Source organism: Emydura macquarii, unplaced genomic scaffold (assembly GCF_026122565.2).
Source record: "Emydura macquarii macquarii isolate MOO-44397 ecotype Brisbane River unplaced genomic scaffold, CSIRO-AGI_Emac_v2 contig_1551, whole genome shotgun sequence".
Taxonomy (NCBI): Eukaryota; Metazoa; Chordata; order Testudines; family Chelidae; genus Emydura; species Emydura macquarii.
This window is the reverse complement of record NW_027131688.1, coordinates 4,461,237-4,483,753: the sequence shown is the minus strand read 5'-3', so window position 1 is coordinate 4,483,753 and position 22,517 is coordinate 4,461,237. Positions and strand designations below refer to the sequence as shown.

At 43.4% G+C, this 22,517-nt stretch overlaps 1 protein-coding gene across 2 annotated transcripts in view; it reads left to right on the top strand.

Annotated features, from left to right (window-relative positions):
• Positions 1-21,773, top strand: part of MDGA2 (MAM domain containing glycosylphosphatidylinositol anchor 2) — a 628,431-nt gene extending 606,658 nt beyond the window's left edge. For both annotated transcript variants that reach the window (XM_067554719.1, XM_067554718.1), the window contains exons 15-17: positions 5,126-5,256; positions 19,795-19,900; positions 20,983-21,773. In XM_067554719.1, the coding sequence (XP_067410820.1) occupies positions 5,126-5,256; positions 19,795-19,900; positions 20,983-21,071 (326 nt within the window). In that variant the 3' untranslated portion in view covers positions 21,072-21,773. The remainder of the gene's footprint in view (positions 1-5,125; positions 5,257-19,794; positions 19,901-20,982) is intronic.
• The last annotated feature ends 744 nt before the right edge of the window (positions 21,774-22,517 follow it).

The window sequence follows — 22,517 nt, the reverse complement described above, 5'->3', positions numbered from 1 at the left end:
CTGAACAGCTGGACTTCTGCTTGTCCAGTCTCTGGTGCCTCTGGAATGCTGCCTACCAATCACACTAATGTTTGTGTAATGGCTGGGAGGTGAAAGGGGTGCTTATGTGGAGAAATGAGGGATGAGTATGAGATTACCAAATTCATTTTCATGTTAGGCTAACGCATAGCTCCCAAGAGAAAACAGCCATGGACTTCCCTGTGCTATCACGTTTAGGGTTTGGAATGATGGTGTATGTATCTAATCTTACTCCGAAATATACATTGCTTTTAACTGTGAATCGTAAGAGAAATTCATGTCAAATCATATTGGATAAGGATATTGATATACTAGACATCACAGAAACTTGATGAAATGAGGATAATCAATAGAACACAGTAATACCGGGGTTCAAAATATATCGGAAGGACAGAATCGGTTGTACTGGTGAAGGAGTGGCACTATATATGATAAAGAAACCATAGAGTCAAATGAAATAAAAATCTTAAATGAACCAAATTGTACCATAGAAGCTCTATGGATAGTAATTCCATGCTTGAATAATAAGATATTCTACCGACCACCTGACCTGGATGGTGATAGTCACTGTGAAATGCTCAGGAAGATTAGAGAGACTATACAAATAAAAAACTCAATAGTAATGGGGAATTTCAACTATCCCCATATTGACTGGGTACATGTCACCTCAGGATCGGATGGAGAGATGAAGTTTCTTGACACCTTAGATGACTGCTTCTTGGAGCAGCTAGTCCTGGAACCCACATGAGGAGAGGCAATTCTTGATTTACTCTTAAGTGAAGCACAAAATCTGGTCCAAGAGATGATACAGCTGAACTGCTTGGTAATAGTTACCATAACAGAATAAAATTTAGCATCCCTATAAGGGGGGAAATACCGAAACAGCCCACCATGGTAGCATTTCATTTCAGAAAGGGGAACTACACAAAAATGAGAAAGTTAGTTAAACAGAAATTAAAAGGTACAGTGCCAAAGTGAAATCCCTGCAAGCTTCATAGAAACTTTTTAAAACACCATAACACAGGCTCAATTTCAATGTATACCCCACGTTAAAAAACATAGTAAGAGGAACAAAAAGTGCCAACGAAACTAAACAACAAAGAAAAAGAAGCAGTTAGAGGCAAAAAGACATCCTTTAAAAAATAGAAGTGAAATCCTACTGAGAAAAATAAAAGGGAGCATAAACTCTAGCAAGTGACGTGTACAAATATAATTAGGAGGGCCAAAAAATAATATGAAGACAGCTAACCAAAGACTCAAAATGTATGTTGATAAATGCAAAATAATGCACATTGGAAAACATAATCCCAACTATACATATAAAATAATGGAATCTAAATTAGAGGTTATTTTAGAGTCCATTGATGGACCAATCCTCCATCTCTAGCTTCTTTACTTTGTAGCATGGTTTTGCATTGCTACCTATCCTGACTAATAGTTGATGGACCAATCCTCCATCTCTAGTTCTTTTTTGAACCCTGTTGTAGTTTTGGCCTTCACAACATCCTCTGGCAAGGAGTTCCACAGGTTGACTATGTGTTGTGTGAAGAAATACTTCCTTTTGTTTGTTTTAAACATGCTGCCTAATATTTCATTTGGTGACCCCCCCAGTTCTTGTATTATGAGAAGGAGTAAATAACACTTCCTTATTTACTTTCTCCACACCAGTCATGATTTTATTGACCTCTATCATATCCCCCCTTAGTCATCTCTTTTCCAAGCTGAGAAGTCCCAGTCTTCTTAATCTCTCCTTGTATGGAAACCGTTCCATACACCTACTCATTTTTTTTTTTTTGCCCTTTTCTGTGTCTTTTCCAATTCCAATATATCTTTTCTGAGATGAGGCAACCAGATCTGCACGTAGTATTCACAGCAGCCCCTCAGTATAGTGCAGTATTGTTGGGGAGAACAAAGAATAAAGTGAAGAGGCCCCGGAGTCAGTCTGTCTTTATCAAAAGATTGGCAAACAAACAAAAAAACCAAAGCACAAGAATACTGCATGACTGTCATTATTTCAGTAAAATGGTGACCAATGGGTGCCATCAAAAGGCTACTACAGTAAGTAAAGCTTCTCCTCATCATTAACTCAAGAGTTCCCGTGCCTCCAGTGTGTGTTTGGCCAAAGCTTTCATGATACCACACTCTCTTCATGAGTTCTGCTCAACCCTGTGCGAACAATCCACTTCTCCTCCCATGCCTCCAGTCCCTGGCAACTTATCTCTCTCTTCTAACTGGCTGCTCCAATACTGCTCCATTTCCCTGCCCTTCAGAAAACCTCACTTAGACCCTCCTTCCTCTCCAGGTTATCACTTTAACTTCCTGCTTCTCTTCTCCTCGAAACTCCTGGAACCTGCACCTGCTCTCTACTTCATCCCCTCCAATCTGGCGTCTGCCCTGAAACGTCCCACGCAAAACTCACTGCACGTTCCCTTCATTGCCTGTTCTCAGGGTCTCCTGCCCATATTCGTTCTTCACGACTGCTTTAAAACCTGTAAGCCATCCTCGTATGCGCGAGACCCTCTCTTCCTGGGGCGTCCAGGACTCTGGACTCTTCCTTGCTGACTCACGTGGCAGCATGACCTTTGGTGGAGCGTCTTCCTGCTGGCTCCGCCTCCTTTTGTTCTTCAGGGGTCTCTCTTGAGCATCCTTCTTTATAACTACTGCACTCATCCTGTAGTCCCCCCCCCCCCCTTCCCTAGCCCTCTGATTCTTTTCCCTCCACCCATCCACCTGGGCTATGAAAACTGCCCGCCTCCCATCCCAACTCTCTTTAAATTACCACACTCCTAGCCTTTTGTGACCTTTATCGAACTGAAATCTCTAACAATTAACTTAGCTGTTCTTTCTGCCTCGTCTGGGATGCTTCCTCATTTCAAAACCTGTACCCAGGACCAGTGCAGAAGCATGCAGGGAAGGAGGAGAATTATGAATGAATCTTACAAAAGCTTCCCATTCAGTTTGGAGCTGGTTCCTATTTTACAAGAACCAGGAGAACCCTTCCTCCAGTGCTGAGCTCTGATGGTCTCATCTCACAGATGGTGAACATGTGTGGAACCCACCAGACTGCTGGCCCTCAATGAAAACTTCCTCTACGGCTTCACAAACAGCTGCGGTGCAAGTTTAGTAGCTGCCACACCCTACTCCTGGATGTTCCTGGGCCTTAGAGCTGAGTTGCTCTGATCTGCCCTCTGCATGTTTAAAGAGACACCGAGTATCCAACTAAAATCCGCATGTGCTCCCCACTGCTTCTCTCCTTTCCTTTCGATTTCAAAATCAAATATAAAAAACACTGTTCAGGCACTAAGGCACATCCAGATTTTCACCTAGTTTGAAGATAAGGTGTGTGCCGAATTCTTGGTGCATCTGTATAAACCTCAGCTGTGAGCATGTTTCCTGCTTCTTTGAATATCTGCACATTTCATTCCGGTTTTGAAAACCTAGCCTTGTGTTTTTCAGCAGCGAGTTGCGCTAGGAGCCAGAACTTTGTGTGACTTTAGCTGTGTCATTGTGCAGGGCCCTCTTATAGCAGAGGTCGAGTAGTAAACTTAACTTATACTTTGCATTCCCAGGGTGCTGGAGAAATGATGTAATTAATGTTCCAGGGGACGTGTTTTACTCAGGCTTTGCAGACACTGTTCTATGTATCCCTAGAGCAGAGTGGTCTTTGAGAGTTTTGACTCTGCAACCTTTTTCAAATCAAGGCAAAAAGGATTTTTTTAAAAAAAAAGGCTGGAATATAAAGAACACCCCCAGCTTTCTGGCAGCTGGAGAAGGCTGTGTCTGATGGGAAGAGCATGAGAAACATGAACCGAGTCTATGAAATCCGTGACTTCCTGAACCCTCCCAAACCCGGTGTGACATTTACGATTTTGTCACTTGCTATGGCAGGAAAAAAAAAGACAGAATGAATAAAGAATACCTAAGGGAGGAGTATGGGAAAGAGAAAATAGCTGAGAGAGGGGATGCAAAGTGTCAAGACAGACTGTTACCTGTTGCCCGGAGTGTCTGTGCTGCAATCTGCACGCAGCTGAGCACTATTAACAAAGACCTGGGACATGGCTTTACTATGGTTTGTTGAGCAGAACTCCCTGGATTTCGGGGATTAGCTGTACTGGTTATTCACAGTGAGGGAATAAACCAGATTGGAACAAAGTCTTCTACCCCCCGAGGTAGGTCCCTGGCAAGAGAAGAAACCAGATAAAAAAATGTGGATTTCAAAGTGTACAACTTTGGCACCCAAATACTTGCAGCTATACCTATCTAGGCTCCTATCATTATATCTGCCTGTCTCTCTATGCATCGCTAATGTAGCCATCCAGGAGATACAGTATGTGGTATATCCTCTGATATCTCACAGGGGTGTTTTTTGTCTTCTGTGCTCACGCTGGGTAGGAACTTTCTCCGTGAATCTTCCCAGGGAAACCTTCGGAGCTGCTCACAGAGTAAAGTGCTACTCAGTGGAAGTGAAGGGCGGCCCGTACGCTGCAGAGAGAGGGGAGCTGCAGATAGCCAGGGCTTGTGACAGACTTTCGTTCACACAACATGCTGGTCAAATCAATCCGTATAAATGAGGTATAATAAGGACTTGTTAGGTGACTGGGTTGGGACACCACTGCAATTTAGTTACTAGATAAGGAGTTCACAGGTGGGTTGTCTGCACTTAAGGTAGAAGATGCCATGCTGAAAACTTCCTCTCTTTCCTCCCGGAAACCTGTTCTCCTGTCTGTGCTTTTGGGAGTTGTGCAGATGAATCCCCCCTCTGTACATTGGGAGGAGTGTTTCATTGCTTTTGTGGCTTCCATCCTGGAAGCTGCAGCAATCTTGGATTTTGGCAAGCTGAAAGAGTTTAACTCTTTTGAATATGTGGTGAACAGCTACAGCCATCCAGGGTGGAGTTAAAGACCAGCCATCGGGAAATGGAAAGCAATGGGACTAATACAAATAGATCTCAAGTGCCCAGTAACTTTGTCCTAGTGCAGGTGGGGTGCTGTGGGAAATAATCCTTCCAGCATCTCATTCCATCCAGCTCTGCCTCATCATTCGCTCATCATGAAAGCATCTGTGCAAAAGAACCAAACTGACTAACATTGTTACTGGGTTTTTGTAGGAAGCTTGAACGTTTACCTGCGGTTAAAGGGACAGACGGCAATAGAAAACCCATTATGGTCTTCAAGTGGGAATAAAGGACAACACTGGAATCAAGCCCGGGTTAATATACACCCAACCACTTCATTTCAGGTGAGACAGAGGAGAGTAAAGATACTCGCTGCACACACCAGAGATAGAACGTTCTCTTTGACACTGATTGGGGCGTCAAGCCAGGGGCCCGTTTACACTTCTCCTGCTTTTTTGACACAGCATTTCACAGCTTCATTTCAGCTCTGAAAGCTGCTTTTATGGACAGATAATTGCTTTCACTGTTATGAATAGGTGCAGATCACAAAGGTTAACAATGCATGCTTTAATGACAGAATGCCAGCTTACTAGCTGGAAGAGTAACCTGTTTTTAGCTGGGAAAAATGTTATCCGTCTATGTAAAACATGGGGGTTTATTTAGCTGAGGAACTTCAATAGAAAGTTTGTGTAATTTGTCTGGGGACCAAGGAGCGATATACACAATAAGGTCCCTAGAAACTTATGCTTTCTCCACAGAAAAAGAAATGATCTCTGAAATCTTTGCTAACAATTAGGTGACAAAGTAGCAGTAATCCCTGTAGAAAACTCCTGACTTTGCAAAGATACACACTGCATTCATTAGAATTACACAGCTTGCTGCAGGTTTTCACGAACCTTGTGGTTGACTTGATCATGAGATACGTACCGGTTTTTGCCAAAGTGTGTGATTTTTATGGGCCCAACTCTGCAATCCATAATCACATGGATGAGCGGCTGGTGACATGAATGGGCCCAGTAAACTTAATAGAGCTGCTTGAGTGAGAAACTCCTCTCCAGCATAAGAGATGCACAACAGAACTATGTGTCTTTAAAGCTGGCGGTATCCTACTCTTCGAGGAAGTTTAGGCAGAATTGTTCTGGGTTCCAAAAGGTATGCACCTCCACATCTGCTCTCCTGAATATATACTGGGCTCTTACTGATCCTGACCCTGATTTTTTCTTTTCACGAGTAAGGGGCAGCGATAGAAGGGAAGTTGTTTGGGGCCCGTGCTCCCAGAGGCTGTTCCCAGCATATAAAAGGCAGCATGGAAGAAGATGGGCAGAAAACAATGGGAGAAGGATGACATGCAATAAATCAGAAAATGTTGGTGGAACAAAGACTGTGAGGAGGGGAAGCCAGGACACAGGGTTAAATACCAAAGTCAAGCAGAGTTTTGCTATTGACTTCAAGTGCCTCCGAGTGGATGTGGTGTGTAAGGCAGTGGGAGTCAGCAAAGAGGTTCAGGGGAGTGATGTGGACTGAGCAGAGGGAGAGAAAAACAATTCAGCGTCTGCACTCCAGATGGGGTTGGAGGTAGGAAGAGAACAGGGAAGACAAAGTGGAAGTGATTTCACATCTGCAGGTGACAGATGAGGGAGGACTGGGAGAAGTTTCAGCAGCAGGGATGGGGGCGAAGGGGTAGACGTTATAGTAGAGGAAGAGCTGCCAGGATTTGGCATCAGCTGGAAAGTAGGAGAATAGGCTCCATATATGACAAGGGGGCAAACCTGAACATTGGAGTCATCAGCTGTGCAGCAGAAGGGGGAGCTGGGGAGGAAAGGTGAGTTGAGTTTTCTGTGTTCCGTTCAGGATGACGCTGGGATGTCCAGAGGGAGTTACCAGCCAAGCAAGCAGCGGTGCAGGCCCACACCAGGAGGGAAAGGCTGGGGTGAGACAGCAGTACAAAAATGGTATTGCCAGCTGTGGGAGTGGATGGGGTCGCCCAGAAGGCAAAGAGAAGGGTGTGTCCAAGGACAAAGCACTGAGGGACACCAGCGTGGACTGGGGGCAGGGGGAGGAGAGGCGCAATCGGGAGAAAAGATGGAGAGGCAGGAGTCCAAGAGGGTACAAGCAAGGAGGAGGATGGGGATTCTTTGTTGACTAGAGAGATCAAAACCCATATTGAAGGGGTCCAGCAGACAACCGAAGGGTCTCTGGGCAAACAGAAGAAAGACCAGAGTGGTGTCACGGTTTCCAGTGGCTTTGGTAATACGGAGAGTGGAGTTTACTTGAAAGCAGCAGGAGACAAGCCAGAAAAGGGGGGCTGAGGGTAGTTGAGGATGAGGGAGGCTAGGTGATTTGGCCAAGGTCATCCATTGAACCTGTAGCAGAGCTGGGATTACAGTTTAAATGTTCCTGACTTTCAATTCCCATACGTCTCTGTGGGCCTGATTCTGCGAGCCAGCGCTGCACAGTCCCTTACTAGATGAGTCGTTCCTTTGATTTCAGTGGAACTACTTGCAGATGAAAGTATCATCCAGCGTGAACAAGAAGGACAAAATCAGGCTTTGTATCAGTCACACAGTCCCGTGATGGTCACATATAATGGCACATATACTAACTATGAAAACCCATCTGGCAGCACTGAGATGCTCATATGGGGAGAGGTGGTTGAAATTTTTTAATGAAAGCATTTTTCATGGGAACATGGCTTTTGTCACACAGAAAATTGTCTTTTTTAATGTTCAGGTTTTATTCAACAAACATAAAAACTGAAAAATGTGTCTGTTTTGGTTTTTATTTTTGTGTTTATCATCTCTGGGTTATATTTTTGTTTTTTACTACTTTTCCATTTTTCAATGGAAAAAGAAAGAGAAAAGAAGAGGAGGAAAGAGGATCCAAAACATTGAAAATCTGATAAAACAAAAAAATTTAGAAACATTTTCTGTAAAATAAAAACTGTGAAAGATATTGAATAAATGAAAAATTGCTTTTTCTTTTTTGAAACCTCGGACATGCAAATGCCTTCAACACTGTTTTTTCAACTTTAGTTTTGATTTTTCCCTAGCCTTACTTAAATGCTCAGCTGAATGTGATGAAGGGCTATTTGATGTTTTTCATGGATGTTTTTTGATCTATTAAGCTTGCCTGTCACATGGCATGTAACTCTGAGGTCAGTTTGACTAGCTCCCATTGTCACAACGATCATTTCTGGCATGTTAGTAGAAAGTGGCCCTGAACGTCCATACCAAGTGCATTTTACATTACAATTTTTTAAAGTGAGAGTCTCAGATAATCACATGACTCCCGGGGCTGGAGCTTTAAGGACTATTCCAAACACCAACAAGAATTGTCAATATTGGTTCCTATAAAGTTACTGTTATATATGTTGTTTTACAATGTTAGTGTTCATTGCAGTATCTGAACAGTGATTATAAGAGCATCTCATTGCTACATTTCCCAAAAAGAGAAGCTATTGGATCCAGTCTTGGTTCCAGTGCACCTCACTTTCCTTCTATTTCTTTAAAAGGAGGAAGATATTCTCAACCTGCCTATGCCCCTGTGCTAACTAACTGGTAATTACCCCCTTGCCTTTCAGCATTGTTCTGCCAAACTGTAGACAGAGGGGCATCACAGAAATATTTGTTACCAGTTTAAGAAAGATCCATAGCCACTGAGTTCACAAGTTTTGTATTGTTTTATAGTTAAATTTAAGGGGAATGAACTGAAAATAATCTTTGCCTGCAGAAACTGTACACGTCGACACAGACATCAAAACTGGTTAATAGGTTAATTTATTCCTAGATATGTTTTACACTTTCCCAGTCCACCTATCCTATATCAAAGCCTTCCTGTTGCAGAGATTAGAGGATTATGAATGCTTTGAACCAGTCTTTATGTAATGCTTATTCTGTCGGTTAAACAACCTGAAGCCTGTATGGCTTGCAGGCTTCTCTCTCTCACCAGCAGAAGTTGGTCTGATAAAAGTCATTACTTCACCCCCCTTGTCTCTCAGATAACCAAATCATTTATTTAATGGTAAGTAAAATGAGAATAGAACATATAATAATGAACCGCTACCTGCTGTCTGTGCCATAACAGCTCGCCAGCCACGTTTCAGTAGGGGCACCGTGACCAACGTCGTCTTACGCTGCTTTAGAGCCCCCTGCTGCAATATGTAGCATAGTTTGGCGCACACAAAGATCTGTTTCCAAAATGGTTCTTTTAGCTGGAAGCAGGAAGAACTTCCAACATTGAATAGGACAGGGCTCAAGCCAATCTTCCAGATCCTCAGCTGTTGTCAATAGCCATGCCTGGCGGTAAATCGACATAGCGCCATTAAACCGGGGACGCCATTGAAATCAGTAGAGTTAGCGAACTTGCATCCACAGCTCATCCTGCCTGTCCTTTTTATGGTCTGTTTTGCTTTTTTTCCCCTGTGGATGCTGCCAAGGATGTTCAGTCCATTTTCGCATCTCTAACCGGGGCTGACAAACATCGTCCTTAGAGTAACCCCTCATCCCAGGCCAATACACCGAATGCTTTCAAACGCGGGTGCCTCCAGGTAGACATCTAAACCCATATGTCAAATTGTAATGAGGGGCTTGACTTTCAGCATTGCTGAGCGCCCATGGCTCCCCTTGGTTTCACTGGTTGCTCAGTGTGTTTGGAAATTAGTCTCCCTAAGACTAACTTTAGGAGCTTGTATATGGGCTGAGGTGCCTAATTTTCGGCAACCAAGTTTGCAAATGTCAGCTAAATCCTGCTCCCATTCCTGGTCACGGCTTACTCAGATGAATGGAAAATGCTCTTCCTCTTTCCGTGGTTTCCTCGTTTCTTTTCTTGGGTTTGGGTGGGGGAGGGGGAAGTGGGCCATATTACCAAAACAAGGCCTTCTTCAGGTCATGTCCCTATGGGAGCTCACCGCAGGTGTGCATGGCTTTCTCGAGCCCTGGATCAGAGATTTTCCATGAGCAGTGTCTCTTCAGCCCAAACATGCACCCTCTGCCTCCTTGTGCCGGATGCTGAGGCCATGCGCAAGCGAACTGCCCACAGTTCCTTCTCAGCTGCCTTGGCCTGCAACAGTACCTTCGTGTGTCCACCCTGGGCTACCTTGTATTCTATTTCTCTGCAGTTGTTTGTTAAGATTAGTTAGTTGTTAGTAAAATTGGAGAGAGACTAAATTGGTGAGGTGATATCTTTTTTTGGCCAAACTCCTGCTGGTGAGAGACAAGCTTTTGAGCGACACGGAGCTCTTCTTCAGCTCTGGGAAAGCAATGCTCAGGGTCACAGCAAAATACAAGGTGGAACCCATTGTTTAGCCAAAGTAGTTAGCACATACTGTAAGGGATCACTCAACATAGAGTGGCCTGTTAACCTCTGCAGTCCTAGGACAAAAAGGAGTTAGTGGGTTACAAGATCATTATAAGAAGCCATAAATCCAGTCTCTTTGTTCAGTTCATGAGTTTTAGTGTGTAGCAGAGTAACGAATTTAAGCTGCCAGGCTCATCTTTTGAAGGTGTTGTGCAGGTTTCCTGTGCGGATGAGGACTGATAGGTCAGATATAGAGTGATTGCTTTGTGAAAAGGTTTCTACCTCAGGAGGTGTGATGTTTTTATCTTTTATCATTTGCCTGTGCGAGTTCATTCGAGAGTGGAGTGATGGTCTGGTTTCACCCACATAGTTGTTATTGGGGCATTTAGTGCACTGGAGGAGGTGTACGTGTTGCGATTCAGTAGAGTTATAGTTACTTAGAGATAAAGTACTGGGAGGATTGTTTTACTCTTCTGTCTCCCCTCATGGAGATTTATTTTTTCTGTCAAGTGCATGCCCAGCTCGCCAGGTTTCTAATGCTGTCACTCCTGCTGAGAGGTTATATCCTATTAGTGAAGCCACTCTAATGTGTCCGTGGCTTGTGGGAGTCCCACATCTTCCAGAAGTGCAACTTCGGCCTGGCCGTCAAGTCCAAGGCAAGGAAGAACAGGGATATTAAACTCAGATTGTTGATGATGGAATGGTCCCTTCAAGCAGCTGTCTCCAGACAGACCCAGTGCCACTGCAGGAAGGGGAAGAATTAAGAGACTTCAGCAAAGATTTCCAAAAAGAGGAGCATGGACTCTTATCTTAACAAGCCGGCTCTGAAAACATCCAGGTCCCTGTGAGATCTATGGTCTCTCTTTGAAGCCTTGACCTCTCGACTCAGTGCTATTTAATTTAAGATGGACTCCTCTGGTACCAACAGGGCTACAAAGTCCTGGAGCTCAAAGGGGAGACATGGCTCCAACAAGGTCTCTGTTCCCTCTACCAGGGACAAGGAGGGCAAGCATGGGCTTTCTGGACTGGTGCCGTCAGATTCATGCCCACTATCAGAACAAGTTCCTACGCATTCAGCACCCATGGTACCAAGCAAGCAATGGCACCAGAAACCACTGGTGTCTACGTCGCTACTCCCACCATCAACGTACTGTCAGCTTCGATGACCATGTCCTCAGCTACCGTGTCGGTACTGATCCCCTACTTGGTACCAAGAGAGTTCAGATAAACAAAGGAGCAGCCCGTAACAGAGGAACCAGAATCCCCACTTCTCATGGGTACTGAGCATCTTCTCGATCCCCAGACCACTGTCCTCTGACACCATGGGACTCTTCACCCTTTTCTGTAGGTGCTCCTCCACTGGAAGAGGTTGAAGGAGACTTCTAGTCAGCCTTTTCTATTTCTGTGCAGAGTTCTGCACCATAAGCTTTCAGGAACTCATTTTTAACAGTCAGGGGGAAGTTCACACTCATCATCACCCTGCATGAACTCCCCACTCCTGTATGGGCCCCCCCAATGGCCATACTGGGACCCCAGGGCTGTTTGTTGACAGCAATTCACCTACTGTCCTGTCCTCCCCAGCCAGACCCTTCCACCACCTTCCATGGCTGATGATTTACGGCAATTTCAAGATCTCATAGGGGGTGGCTGACACTCTTCAAATTCCACTCAAATAGGTCAAGGACTCACAGCACAAAATCCTGGATATTCTGTAGTCAGCAACACCCTCCAGGATGGCATTACTCATTCCTGAGGCACACCTGGATCCAGCTAAGACTATGTGGCAAACACCTGCCACTATTCTGCCAACAGGTAAGTGGGTGGACAAGAAATATTATGTCCCCCCTAAGGATTCTGATTCTGGTGCTGGATGTGGTAAATGAGCAGGTTAGGCAGAACTGTTCCAAGTTTACCCCCTGTGACAAAGATCAAAAGAGACTGGATCTCGTGGATGAAAGTCCTTCTCATCAGCAGCCCTGTAATTCAGGATCATAAACTACCAGACAGTCACAGCCAAATATAATGATACAAACTATAATAGATTCACAACCTTTATTAAACATCTGCCACAGGATCATAGGGAGTGATTCTAGTCCATTCTTTCTGAGGACCAGTTATTGGCCAGAACCGCTATTCAAGCATCCTTACATGCTGCCAGGTCCATCCCCCAGTGGTAGTTATGTGTAGGCATCATGGCTCCAACTCTTGGGGTTTCTGAGAGAAGTACAGAACACCATGGAGGACCTCCCCTTTTAACTGTCATAGGCTTTCCTTGGAGACTACAGATAAGTCCTTGCACACACTGACGGACTCTAGGGCTACTTTACAATCCCTGGGCATATATACACCTACAAATAAAAGAGGGTTTAATATGGGTCACAGACTGTCCAGAGATCACATCCTGCTCATTTTTCTGGATTCCATAGATCTTCTGAACCCCACCCCCCCAGAGAAAAAGAGCTGCATACCCTCCCTCCAAGACCACCCAGCAATCATCAAAGTAACAGTTTTGATAGGCTGGTTAAGGGTTCAAATCCTCCTGCACTTCTGGTTTTACAGCAGTACCCATTGGCCTTCTCCACTCATGTTGGAGGATCACTACAGACAAGTAGGTCATGGGGGTCATAATAATGGGCTCTACAATCCATTTGATGTCACGCCCTCCCTTCCAGCCCCTTTCCCTGTCCCTCTTCATGAACCCCTCTTACGAGCTTTTATTGAGACAAGAAGTGAACTCTCCTTTGATTAGGAGCAATAGAACCAGTTCCTCCACCCCACCAAGGGCAAAGGGTTTTACTCGAAATCTTTCCTTGTGCTAAAGAAGGATGGTGGATGGAAACCAATCTTGGATCTAAGACTTCTAAACTAGTTTGTAAAGTCTCAAAGTTCAGGATGACAACTCTGGCAGCTATAATTCCTTAATGGGAGAATGACGGCCAAAAACTAGTCCCCTATCTACAAGATGCCTATTTTCATATAATGATACACCCATCACACAGGAAGTACCTACGCTCCATTATAGGTCAGGAACATTTCCAGTACTAAGTGCTTCCCTTCTGCCTTTCCTTGGAACCAAGAGTTTTCTAAAAGGTCCTGTTGATAGTGGTTGCTTACTTCCACCAAGAAGCAATCCTAATCTTCCCGTGACTTCCTTGATGACTGGCTACTCAAGGGCTGCTCCGATGAAACAGTGCTGTCTTCCATCAGACAGCCCCTGATCTATTCCAGGAATTGGGTCTCCAGCTGAATGTAATGCCCATGAACTCCTCTATAGAAGTTACAATTTATTGGGGAATCTTTGGACTCATTGACAACCAGGGACTACCTTCCCTTAGACAGATTTCTAACTTTGTCAGATCTGGTATGGGCAATTCAAGGGAGCCCTCAGACCACAATAAGGAATTGTCTTCAGCTCTTGGTGCACATGGCAGGTTGTACCATTGTGACCGATCATGCGAGGCTATTCCTCCACTTTTCCAGAGTTGGCTCAGAATGACCTATTTGCCAGTCAGAGACACCTTGGACAGACAGCTGATGGTTTCTCCACAAGTGAGGAATTCCCTGAACTGGTGGAAAGACCAACTCAATATCTGCGCAGGCATTCCTTTTTCTTGCCCCCTTCCATCGGTAACTTTTAACAACAAACATTTCAGTATTGGGATGGGGAACTCGTCTCAATGTCCTCATGACTCAGGGCAGTTGGTCAGCTCAGAAAACCAGTCTCAACATCAATCTGTTGGCACTCAGGGCTGGCAGGAATGCCTACCTTCCTTTCCTATCCCTTATCAGGCGCAAATTAATCAGGGTCCTGACCGACAACGTATCCTGCATGTTGTATATCAACCATGCTGACCATGGTTTCAGCAACACAGCTGGACTAATGTCTGGTCCCTTGGCTACCTCCTAACCTTATCTGCTCACAGGGCTTCGTTGCTGACAGGCCCTCAGGTTCCTTGGGGTACTCGGCAGCTGGCAATTCTAGCAACTCTTCAGAGTATTTGCCAGGCAGCAGCTCCTCGAGGCATTCCTCCAGAGGCAGGGGTTGGTACAGCTCAGTCCCTGGTTCAGGGGCCAGAAGCAAAGCTGTGACATCCAACTCCTTCCCTGGCTCTCTGTCAACTGAGCTGGAGGCCCCGCCTCTTATACTTCCTGTCCCACCCCTCTGCTTCTGGTGCAAGAGATGGGCCTGGCCTGGCTCCACCCACCAAGGGGTGGGGAGTGGTCCTCTCTGTCAGTGTCAGAGGAAGGCCACTCCACCTCACTCTAGACTCACATCTCAAAAAACAGCAGTCACTACACAAAATGAGTAACCTCTTCTTGTCTCTCTTAGAGTTTCATATTGCCAGCCACCACCCTACTATATGAATGCCTTCCATGTAAAATCGATACCACTAGCAAAATTCTTAGTGGGCTTCATTAGGTCTCTGATGCTTCTCTCTTTTTAGGTTGAAACTCTGCATGGAGTATTTTTGTTTGCTCATTTTTGTTTTGTTGGTTGATTTGTTTGTTACAGGGTGTTTTGTTTATTTTTATTAGGTATATGAAAAAACGCATGCCCAGGAAGACTAGTACCAGAAATGTCATATTTAGACCTTGTCAAAATTTTTCCATCTCAACTTTTTTCAAGAGAAAATTGGGTTTTCCACTAAATGTAAATGTTCATGTCAAGTTTCTGCTGTTTTTGAAAATCTTTAATCTTTAAAATCTTTTTCAGTTTTTGACCCCCCAAAAATTGCAATGTACAAAGTTTAAATGCTCAGTTAATGGCTGTGTCTGTTTTAATGTGACTTTCTTTTGTACCTGGATTACCTGTATCAACTAGCATTTACTGCTTTATGCAGTGTTGTTGTAGCTGTGTCGGTCCCAGGATATTAGAGAGACAAGATGGGTGAGGGTAATGCCTTTTATTGGACCAACTTCTGTTGGTGAGGGAGTCAAGTTTTCGGCTTGCCCAGAGCTCTTCTTCGGGTGACTTGAAGCGCTCTGTGTAAGCTCTAATCCTCGTATCTCTCTTGTCGCTCTCACCAACAGAAGTTGGTCCAATAAAAGATATTACTTCACCCACCTTATCACCCTAATTTACTGCTTTGGACGTTATCCAAAATCAGGCAAGATTATACACCTCTGTTGTGATTTAGTCCAGAGTAATGAGCTTGATTCATTTAATTCTTCAGAAACAAATGAATCTTTTACATTAAAGGATTGATCCGTCAATAAATAAACAAATAGCACACGCAAGCACACCAGTGAATTTTAGTGCCTGGAACAGACTGACAGACTGAGAAAGATGGACAGGCTGCTCTGGGGAATTAAATTCTTTGTTTCTCATAGACTCATACATTTTAAGGTCAGAAAGGACCAATATGATCATCTAGTCAGACCTCCTGCACAACACAGGCCACAGAACCTCATCCACTCACTCCTATAATAGATCCTTAACCTATGTCTGAGTTACTGAAGTCCTCAAATCATGGTTTAAGGACTTCAAGGCACAGAGAATCCACCAACAAGTGACCCATGGCCCCACGCTACAGAGGAAGTCGAAAAACCTCCAGAACAGGTACAGCACAGGTGTTGCCGGTACAAGCATCCTTAAGATGCATGTCATGTTCCTCAACTTGAATGGACGGCCATCTCTAGGGCTATGGATGTGGCTTCATTGCCATTGGGATGCCAGTAATGATAGCATTTTTTCTTATTTTGAGTTTTGGCTGCTAGAAACATGCTGAGAACATCATCCTCTTAGACCCGAGTGAAATGTGGGCAATAAACTCCAAAGCTGTGCTACAATTGTTACTTGGGCCTTGAGAATAAAAGGCTAGAAAAGATGAAGGATAAAAGTTGGGCCCCACTGCATAATTGCTTCCAATTAGGGATCGTCAACATTTAGATCCACGTTGAAGTGTCTGCAAGGTTTGGGAGTGTTTGGTGTTGGGATTTTGATTGGTCTTATTTCTACCTCTATTCAGGAGTCTCTCCAGGGAAGTAAGCCTAATCTGGCATCTATCTGAAAAAGCAATTAAAAGCTAAATTCCCTTTGAGACACTGTGGATCGATGGGACAATATAAGGAATAGTTTCCATTTTACTTGTCAAGAGAGTAAAGTAGCCTTCAGTATATTTGTAAGCCCTGCTATTCTTCTGCTAAATGCAGCATTTCTAACAACAGCTGTGTAAAATTACATGGGCACAGATAATAGCTTTCACTAGAGACTGGTAGGGGATTTTGATCATCTGGCACATCCTGCCAGTTAACGATGAGCTGCACGCTAGACTCTGCTTCATGCATTGCCAATACTCCTCTGCTGTAATTTGTGTGGAGCAAGCGGCCAACCTGGCTAATAGTGGACTGTCTTTGAAACCTATGCAGCTTCTTGCCAAAAGCAGATTTTAATTAAATGCACCCTATTGTGTTTTTGTGGAGTCCTTGGTGTCTTGAAGCTGTGCTTGTCATTACCAGGAGAGATTTGACTTTAAATCCAGTTGATAGGTTACAGAGAGTCTGCTAGGCGGAGGGAGGGTGAGCAGCACTTTGGGGAAGAGGAGAAAGATATTTTCCTTTCAAGCTGAATACTTTCCATTATCAGAGTTGGAGTGGAGAAAAATGTGACGGGCGGGTAATTACTGGAAAAACTGTTTTCAGACAGTGGACTAAAAATGGAAAACCTTGCTGTTTTCCCAATTACTGTTCCTGGTTACACTAAGGCCTGCCTTGTTACAGTAATTAACCTACAATAGCACACTTCAGTAAAATAACAATGGAATCAGCCACTGCTTTCAAGTTTGTTTAGCATTGCATACGCAGAACTTGCAGTGTGACTTCAGGCACACCAGTCAGCTTTAAACACATTCCCAAGCCCTGCCAATTTAACGCTGCACTGTCAATAGCCTAGGGTGTACATTTGGCTTAATAAATGTAGGAAATGTGTCTACTGCCAAGGGCATGAGAAATGCAATCAACTACAATAAAGAAAGTAAAATCTGCTTCTGTACAGCACAATGTCTTGTGATCCTGTATTCTGGCATACCATAGTCCTTGAATATTAATTATATGGCTGTACCCATCCATGCCTGGTGCTGAGCACCTCTTGCAAGATTCAGGACACTGTTTCATTGGGAATTGAGGACTTGCTGGACATTTGTAATAAAAGCTACTCATTCTAATTGAATTACACTGACTGGACTGTATTAATGAGCAAAGAAAACATGGAACATGTCAAAAGAACTTCGATAGGCTTGATCCTGTGCCCCATTAAACCAATGGTAAAACTACTGCGGAAATCAATGACAGCAGAATCCGGCCAAATGTTCTCAATACATCCATAATGTCATTAGATTATTACTAAATGCAATTCAGGTGTATTACTCCAAACAGAACTAAATTTCTTCCAAAAGACCTTATCTTCAAGAGTTAATTTCTGTATCACTGCCACAGAGTTTCCATTTACTGTTCATTGAATTTCATGCATATATTGTGGTAGATAAAAGTTAAAAACTTGTCTTCTCTGTTAACTGAAAGCATTTCAAAAGGACACAAAAGGATAGCTCTGTGAATGTGATTGCTTGCAAAATATATTTCTTGCATTATCCCCTTCACCTCTGTAGAAAGACTTTGAAGTTTGCTGTTGAGTACATTTTCTGCAACACCAAATGGGTTCCTTCTTCTGCAAACCTTATTAAATCAGCAGCCTGGCAGCACTGGAATCATATCAATGTGGGGACGGGAAAGAACATGTTTCTACAGTACTGAAGTAATCCGAACCATCATTAATAACAGGCATGATGGCAAATATTAGTATTGTCCTTGCTACAAGCTACACATCTCCAAACTGGGATAATAAAGCTGAAGTAATAGAGATTTCCCACAATGCTGCTCTCTTCTTTCCTCAACCACATACTTTCCTTGGTTGGAGCTCACCATTCTCGTATTCTGAGAACACACTGGACCAAGTCGGATTGTTTTCTCGAGGTGCCCTGAAAACAAGGAGTAACAGCTACACTGGAGCGCTGCTAACCATCACAAGGATGGGTATAGCCTTTCCTCTATTCATCTTTGAGCTGGCATTTCCTCGTTTCCTTTACCAAAGCAATAACGGGAAGTGCTGTTGACACCTGAGAAACCAGTCTCCAGCCAGGCCCCTCCAGTGTATGAACCTGGGAAAAACATGACTGACATATACCCCATTAATCAATGGTTCTGACATTACATCAGTCATGTCCTCCAGTGACTTGCAAAGAATGTTTTCTTAGGTTTGTCTCAGCCAGCTAGCCATCACCCACATACCCTGGCTGAACTTCAAGTGAAAGAGAACCATTCGAGTGAGTGAATGAGCGTCCATGTGACCCCCTGGAACCTCACAATAGGAAAGGCTAAATACAACACCAACCTGTTCCATAGATTCTCTCAGACTGGGGGTCATGACCTTCAGTGGCAGATGCAACCATGTGCCAGGGGTTTAGGACCCCCCTGTCCTTTCCATATTGCTGAGTAGCAAGGGGATCCCAGCTTGATCCCAGCTCTATGAGACGGGTCTCGCAGTATGGAAATGTGATGGGCGGGACTGATTTGGGAAAAGTTGTGAACCACTGATCTCATCTTACCCAGGGGTTTCCTTGGACCCTGTCTAACGAAGACACCTTCATGTCTTCCCCTGGAACATGGTCAAGTGTACACACAGTTCTTCCTAACTCCAGTTCTTCCCAGTTTGAGGCTCCTAGTTATTTGCCTTAAGTGACCAGGGACATATGAGACAAAAGCCCTAGACAACCCCTTTCCTTCATCAGAGTTCTGATTTCCCCATGCTAGGATTTGCTGATGTTAGTAACGGTAAGGTGTAGATCGCCCTCAAAGGGCATACTCAAGTTTAAGCCTGTTGTAGAACTAGCTAACCCTTCCCTTTTTCATGGCACATTATGTGAAATGCCTTTACTGTCTGATGCCAGACAACCATAACACCTTGTATATAAAGCAAGTTACAGCTAACATATGCCCTGACTCTGCACTAATGATTTCTCCTTTACTGGGAAGCTGACCTGCAAGGCTCTGGACATCACATCAGCTGCCATTCAGCGGAGCGGCAGCATTACAGTACAATCTCAAATATTATGCAGTATTGTAACACATCATCCTCTCTGGGCAGAAATATATGTCTTCACCCTGTTTCATTCCCTCAGGATGGGCCAAATCCTGCCCGCAACACACAACTGGAGACCTCCACTGGAGCCTGGTTAGGGAAGTAATCAATTCCCCAAGGCTACAGAACAGCAACTTTGACTGTGACCATAGCTCTAAAGCCACACTAGCACGTGTGTCTCCTGTGGACACTCGGGGGCCGGGCACACTTCCTCCACAACTGTGCAGGTATTTGTGCATTCAGTCCCGTGTTTTTGCACCAGAAGAGGTGTATGTACATTATGGCAGGCACATTGAGAGTGATTAAATACAGCTCTTTAATACCACATTCATTTGTGTCCGTGAATAGAGCTGAATATTTTCTATTTGTCATGAATTGCCTATATTGCTAATTATTTATTTGTTATAATTAATTTGTTAATTAATTATATTGTTAATATATTTATTTGTTGTAGCTCATTTTTGAAGGGATCCGAGGTCCTGGCATAGAAGGTGATATTGCTATTGACGATGTATCAATTGTGGAAGGAGAGTGTATGAAAACAGACCAGCCAGCCAACAGTAAGTGCATCCTCCCAACAGTGTGATGAGCAGGCTAGATACTTACACCGCTCACCAGCACGGTAAATGCGAGCCATGTTTTAAACCAGACTCTGTCATGCAGAAAACTAAACACAATGTTACCCCGTTAAGCTGGAGGTGTTTAAAGATTTTCTTGGAGCCCAAATCTGGAGTCAAAATATCTCTCTCCAGATACCGAATTGCATGCTGTTTTTCAAAAAATGTAATGGCAGCAAAGAGAATAAAAACCAAATGGGACTCAGATGGACCAAAACCATGAAATTGCACACTGATGTGTAGCTGTGGAGAGTAGGCATGTGTGTACTTAATGGAACTGGTCTATACTAAAGGAACACTAGTTTTCCTCATATTAGAGCCAGATTCTGATAGTCCCCCTCCTACCAATCAGTGGTGTTCTCCATAGGTCTCCATCTGAAGTCAATGGAACTGTTCGTATAGTTAGGTACTCCAATGAAGTCAGGATATCAGAATCTGACCCCTAGACAGTAGACATTTGGATATCAAGAACATACTTATTTTTAGAAGTGCCAAGAGCTCCTTTTCTTTTACAATTTATAAACCAAATGTATTATATATGTATGTCTGTATCTAGATTTGTTTATTTTTTATTATTACGTATTTAAAAATCTTCATTATCCTGCTGATGAATCTGACTGAATAAAGGGAGGGAGATAGATAGAGAGATTATAGACACACAACTGTGCTAAAAGAACATGGAGGTTGCAAAGCCAAACACTCAAAAGAGGACATTCCCCAATGTAGGTTGTCTGTGCAGCCTTTGTTCATCACCCCTTGTGCATAGGCTTTTGATGCAGTCTTTAATTACATGATCATTTACTATTTTGCTCACAGATCCAGTGCATAGGGTTGCGCTTGGACTCCTTATTTATCAGTAAATATCATCCAGTTATCCTGTCCTCCAGTCTCTGCATGTCCATATGGGATCTTTCAATCTCTGCAGTGTCAGTGTACCATTTATCCTTATGTGGTAAACTGTTGATTGTCTAATTAGACAGCTTATTAATTCTACTTTTTTCCCCCCTTCCCCCCACTCTTTGTAGATTTACGAGGAGGTGCTGTTGGGACATTAGCACATATATGGCTTTTTCCAGTTATCATCCTCATGTCTGTCTTAAGTCATCAAAGGTGACCTTATCCTGGCAGAGGCTATGAAAGATTCACCAGGCATTGGCATGAAGAAAGAGTCTTTGTAAAATGGACATTTAAAAACAAACTACCAAAGATTCCTCCACTGACTGACTCGAAAGTTAAAATAAATAATTAAATTAAAAATAAATAAATAATAATAAAAAAGCACTGGGGATAAAAGGCATCATGGGAGCATAAGTCAGTATGAACCACATGTGAAAAGCGATCTGGCGTAAAAGAGACCTGAATCAGGTGCTTTTGTGGTCTATAAGAAATACAGCATCATCTGGTTGAACTCTGAAAAAAGACCTATAGAAATCCTTGTCAAAGCACAAAGTCATGGCTGGTTTTGTTTCAAATGAATAGTTTGCTTGTTACCATGGAAACGTAATGGCCTGCCAAAAAAAGAGTGAGCGAGAGAGAAAAACAACACCTCACTGTAAACAGGGTATGTGAAGAGCTGGCGTTTATTTTCCCTTCAAGAAGGTTTTTAGTATAGAATTAAATAAATGTAGGCCCTTTCACCTTTGGGTGTCACCTCCCCTAGAGAATAACCCTCGATCAAAGATGTTTAAGACATTTATGTTTCATTTTCTCATGGCTATGCTAGATAACTGTATGCTGTCTCCTTTTGCATGCATTACTATCCAGGATGTGTAACCTGGGCTTACATATTACACAGGCTTATCGGAGTTTGCTTGCGGCCACTTGAACACCTTTCCTCCCCAACTAAGTCATCTGTTCTAATGAAGTGAAGAAACCAAACCACCGTCTTTTATAAATTGCCATGGAAACCAAGTGCCTTCAATGAAACAAGCCTGATTTAAAACAAAAATCAACACAGAAGCTTGCACTGCTCATATGTGGTTTGTGCAAACTATTTTCTAAACAAACTATGGAGCCTAAGTGTGCAAACAGCAGGCAAGAAAACAAAGCCGCTTCTGGAGAAGGATGGACCTAAATTGCTGCGTAAGCCCTTTCGGACGAGATATTTGTTATTTAACCTTCCAGACAGCCATGGCCTTTCAGCTTATTATCCATTAGAAAATAGCTTCCATTGTTCCTGGAAATGGGAGCTGCACTTTTTTTTTCAGGTTATCAAGTGGGTCAACCAGAGAAAAAGGTTGTTAAGATATACTTAGCGCAGCAGGTGGTAAAACACAAAAGTGATTTTCTTACTCTGACCTCCATTTGAAATGAAATTGGCCCTAGCTTTAGAGAGAAGAAAAGGTGTGCGTTTGTGATTGCAGTGCATACAAAATAAAACAACTCTCCGGCAAAAGAGGGCCTGCAAATCTGGCTTTATTCAAAACACTGATGGTATAATGCCTCTGCCCTTTAGTCAGACTCTGTGCAGATTGTGAAATATTATTTTAGCATAATTAAAAAGACACTTTTACAAAAAAAAAAAAAAAAAAACCTGTAAAAATGATTTTGAGCTACCTGA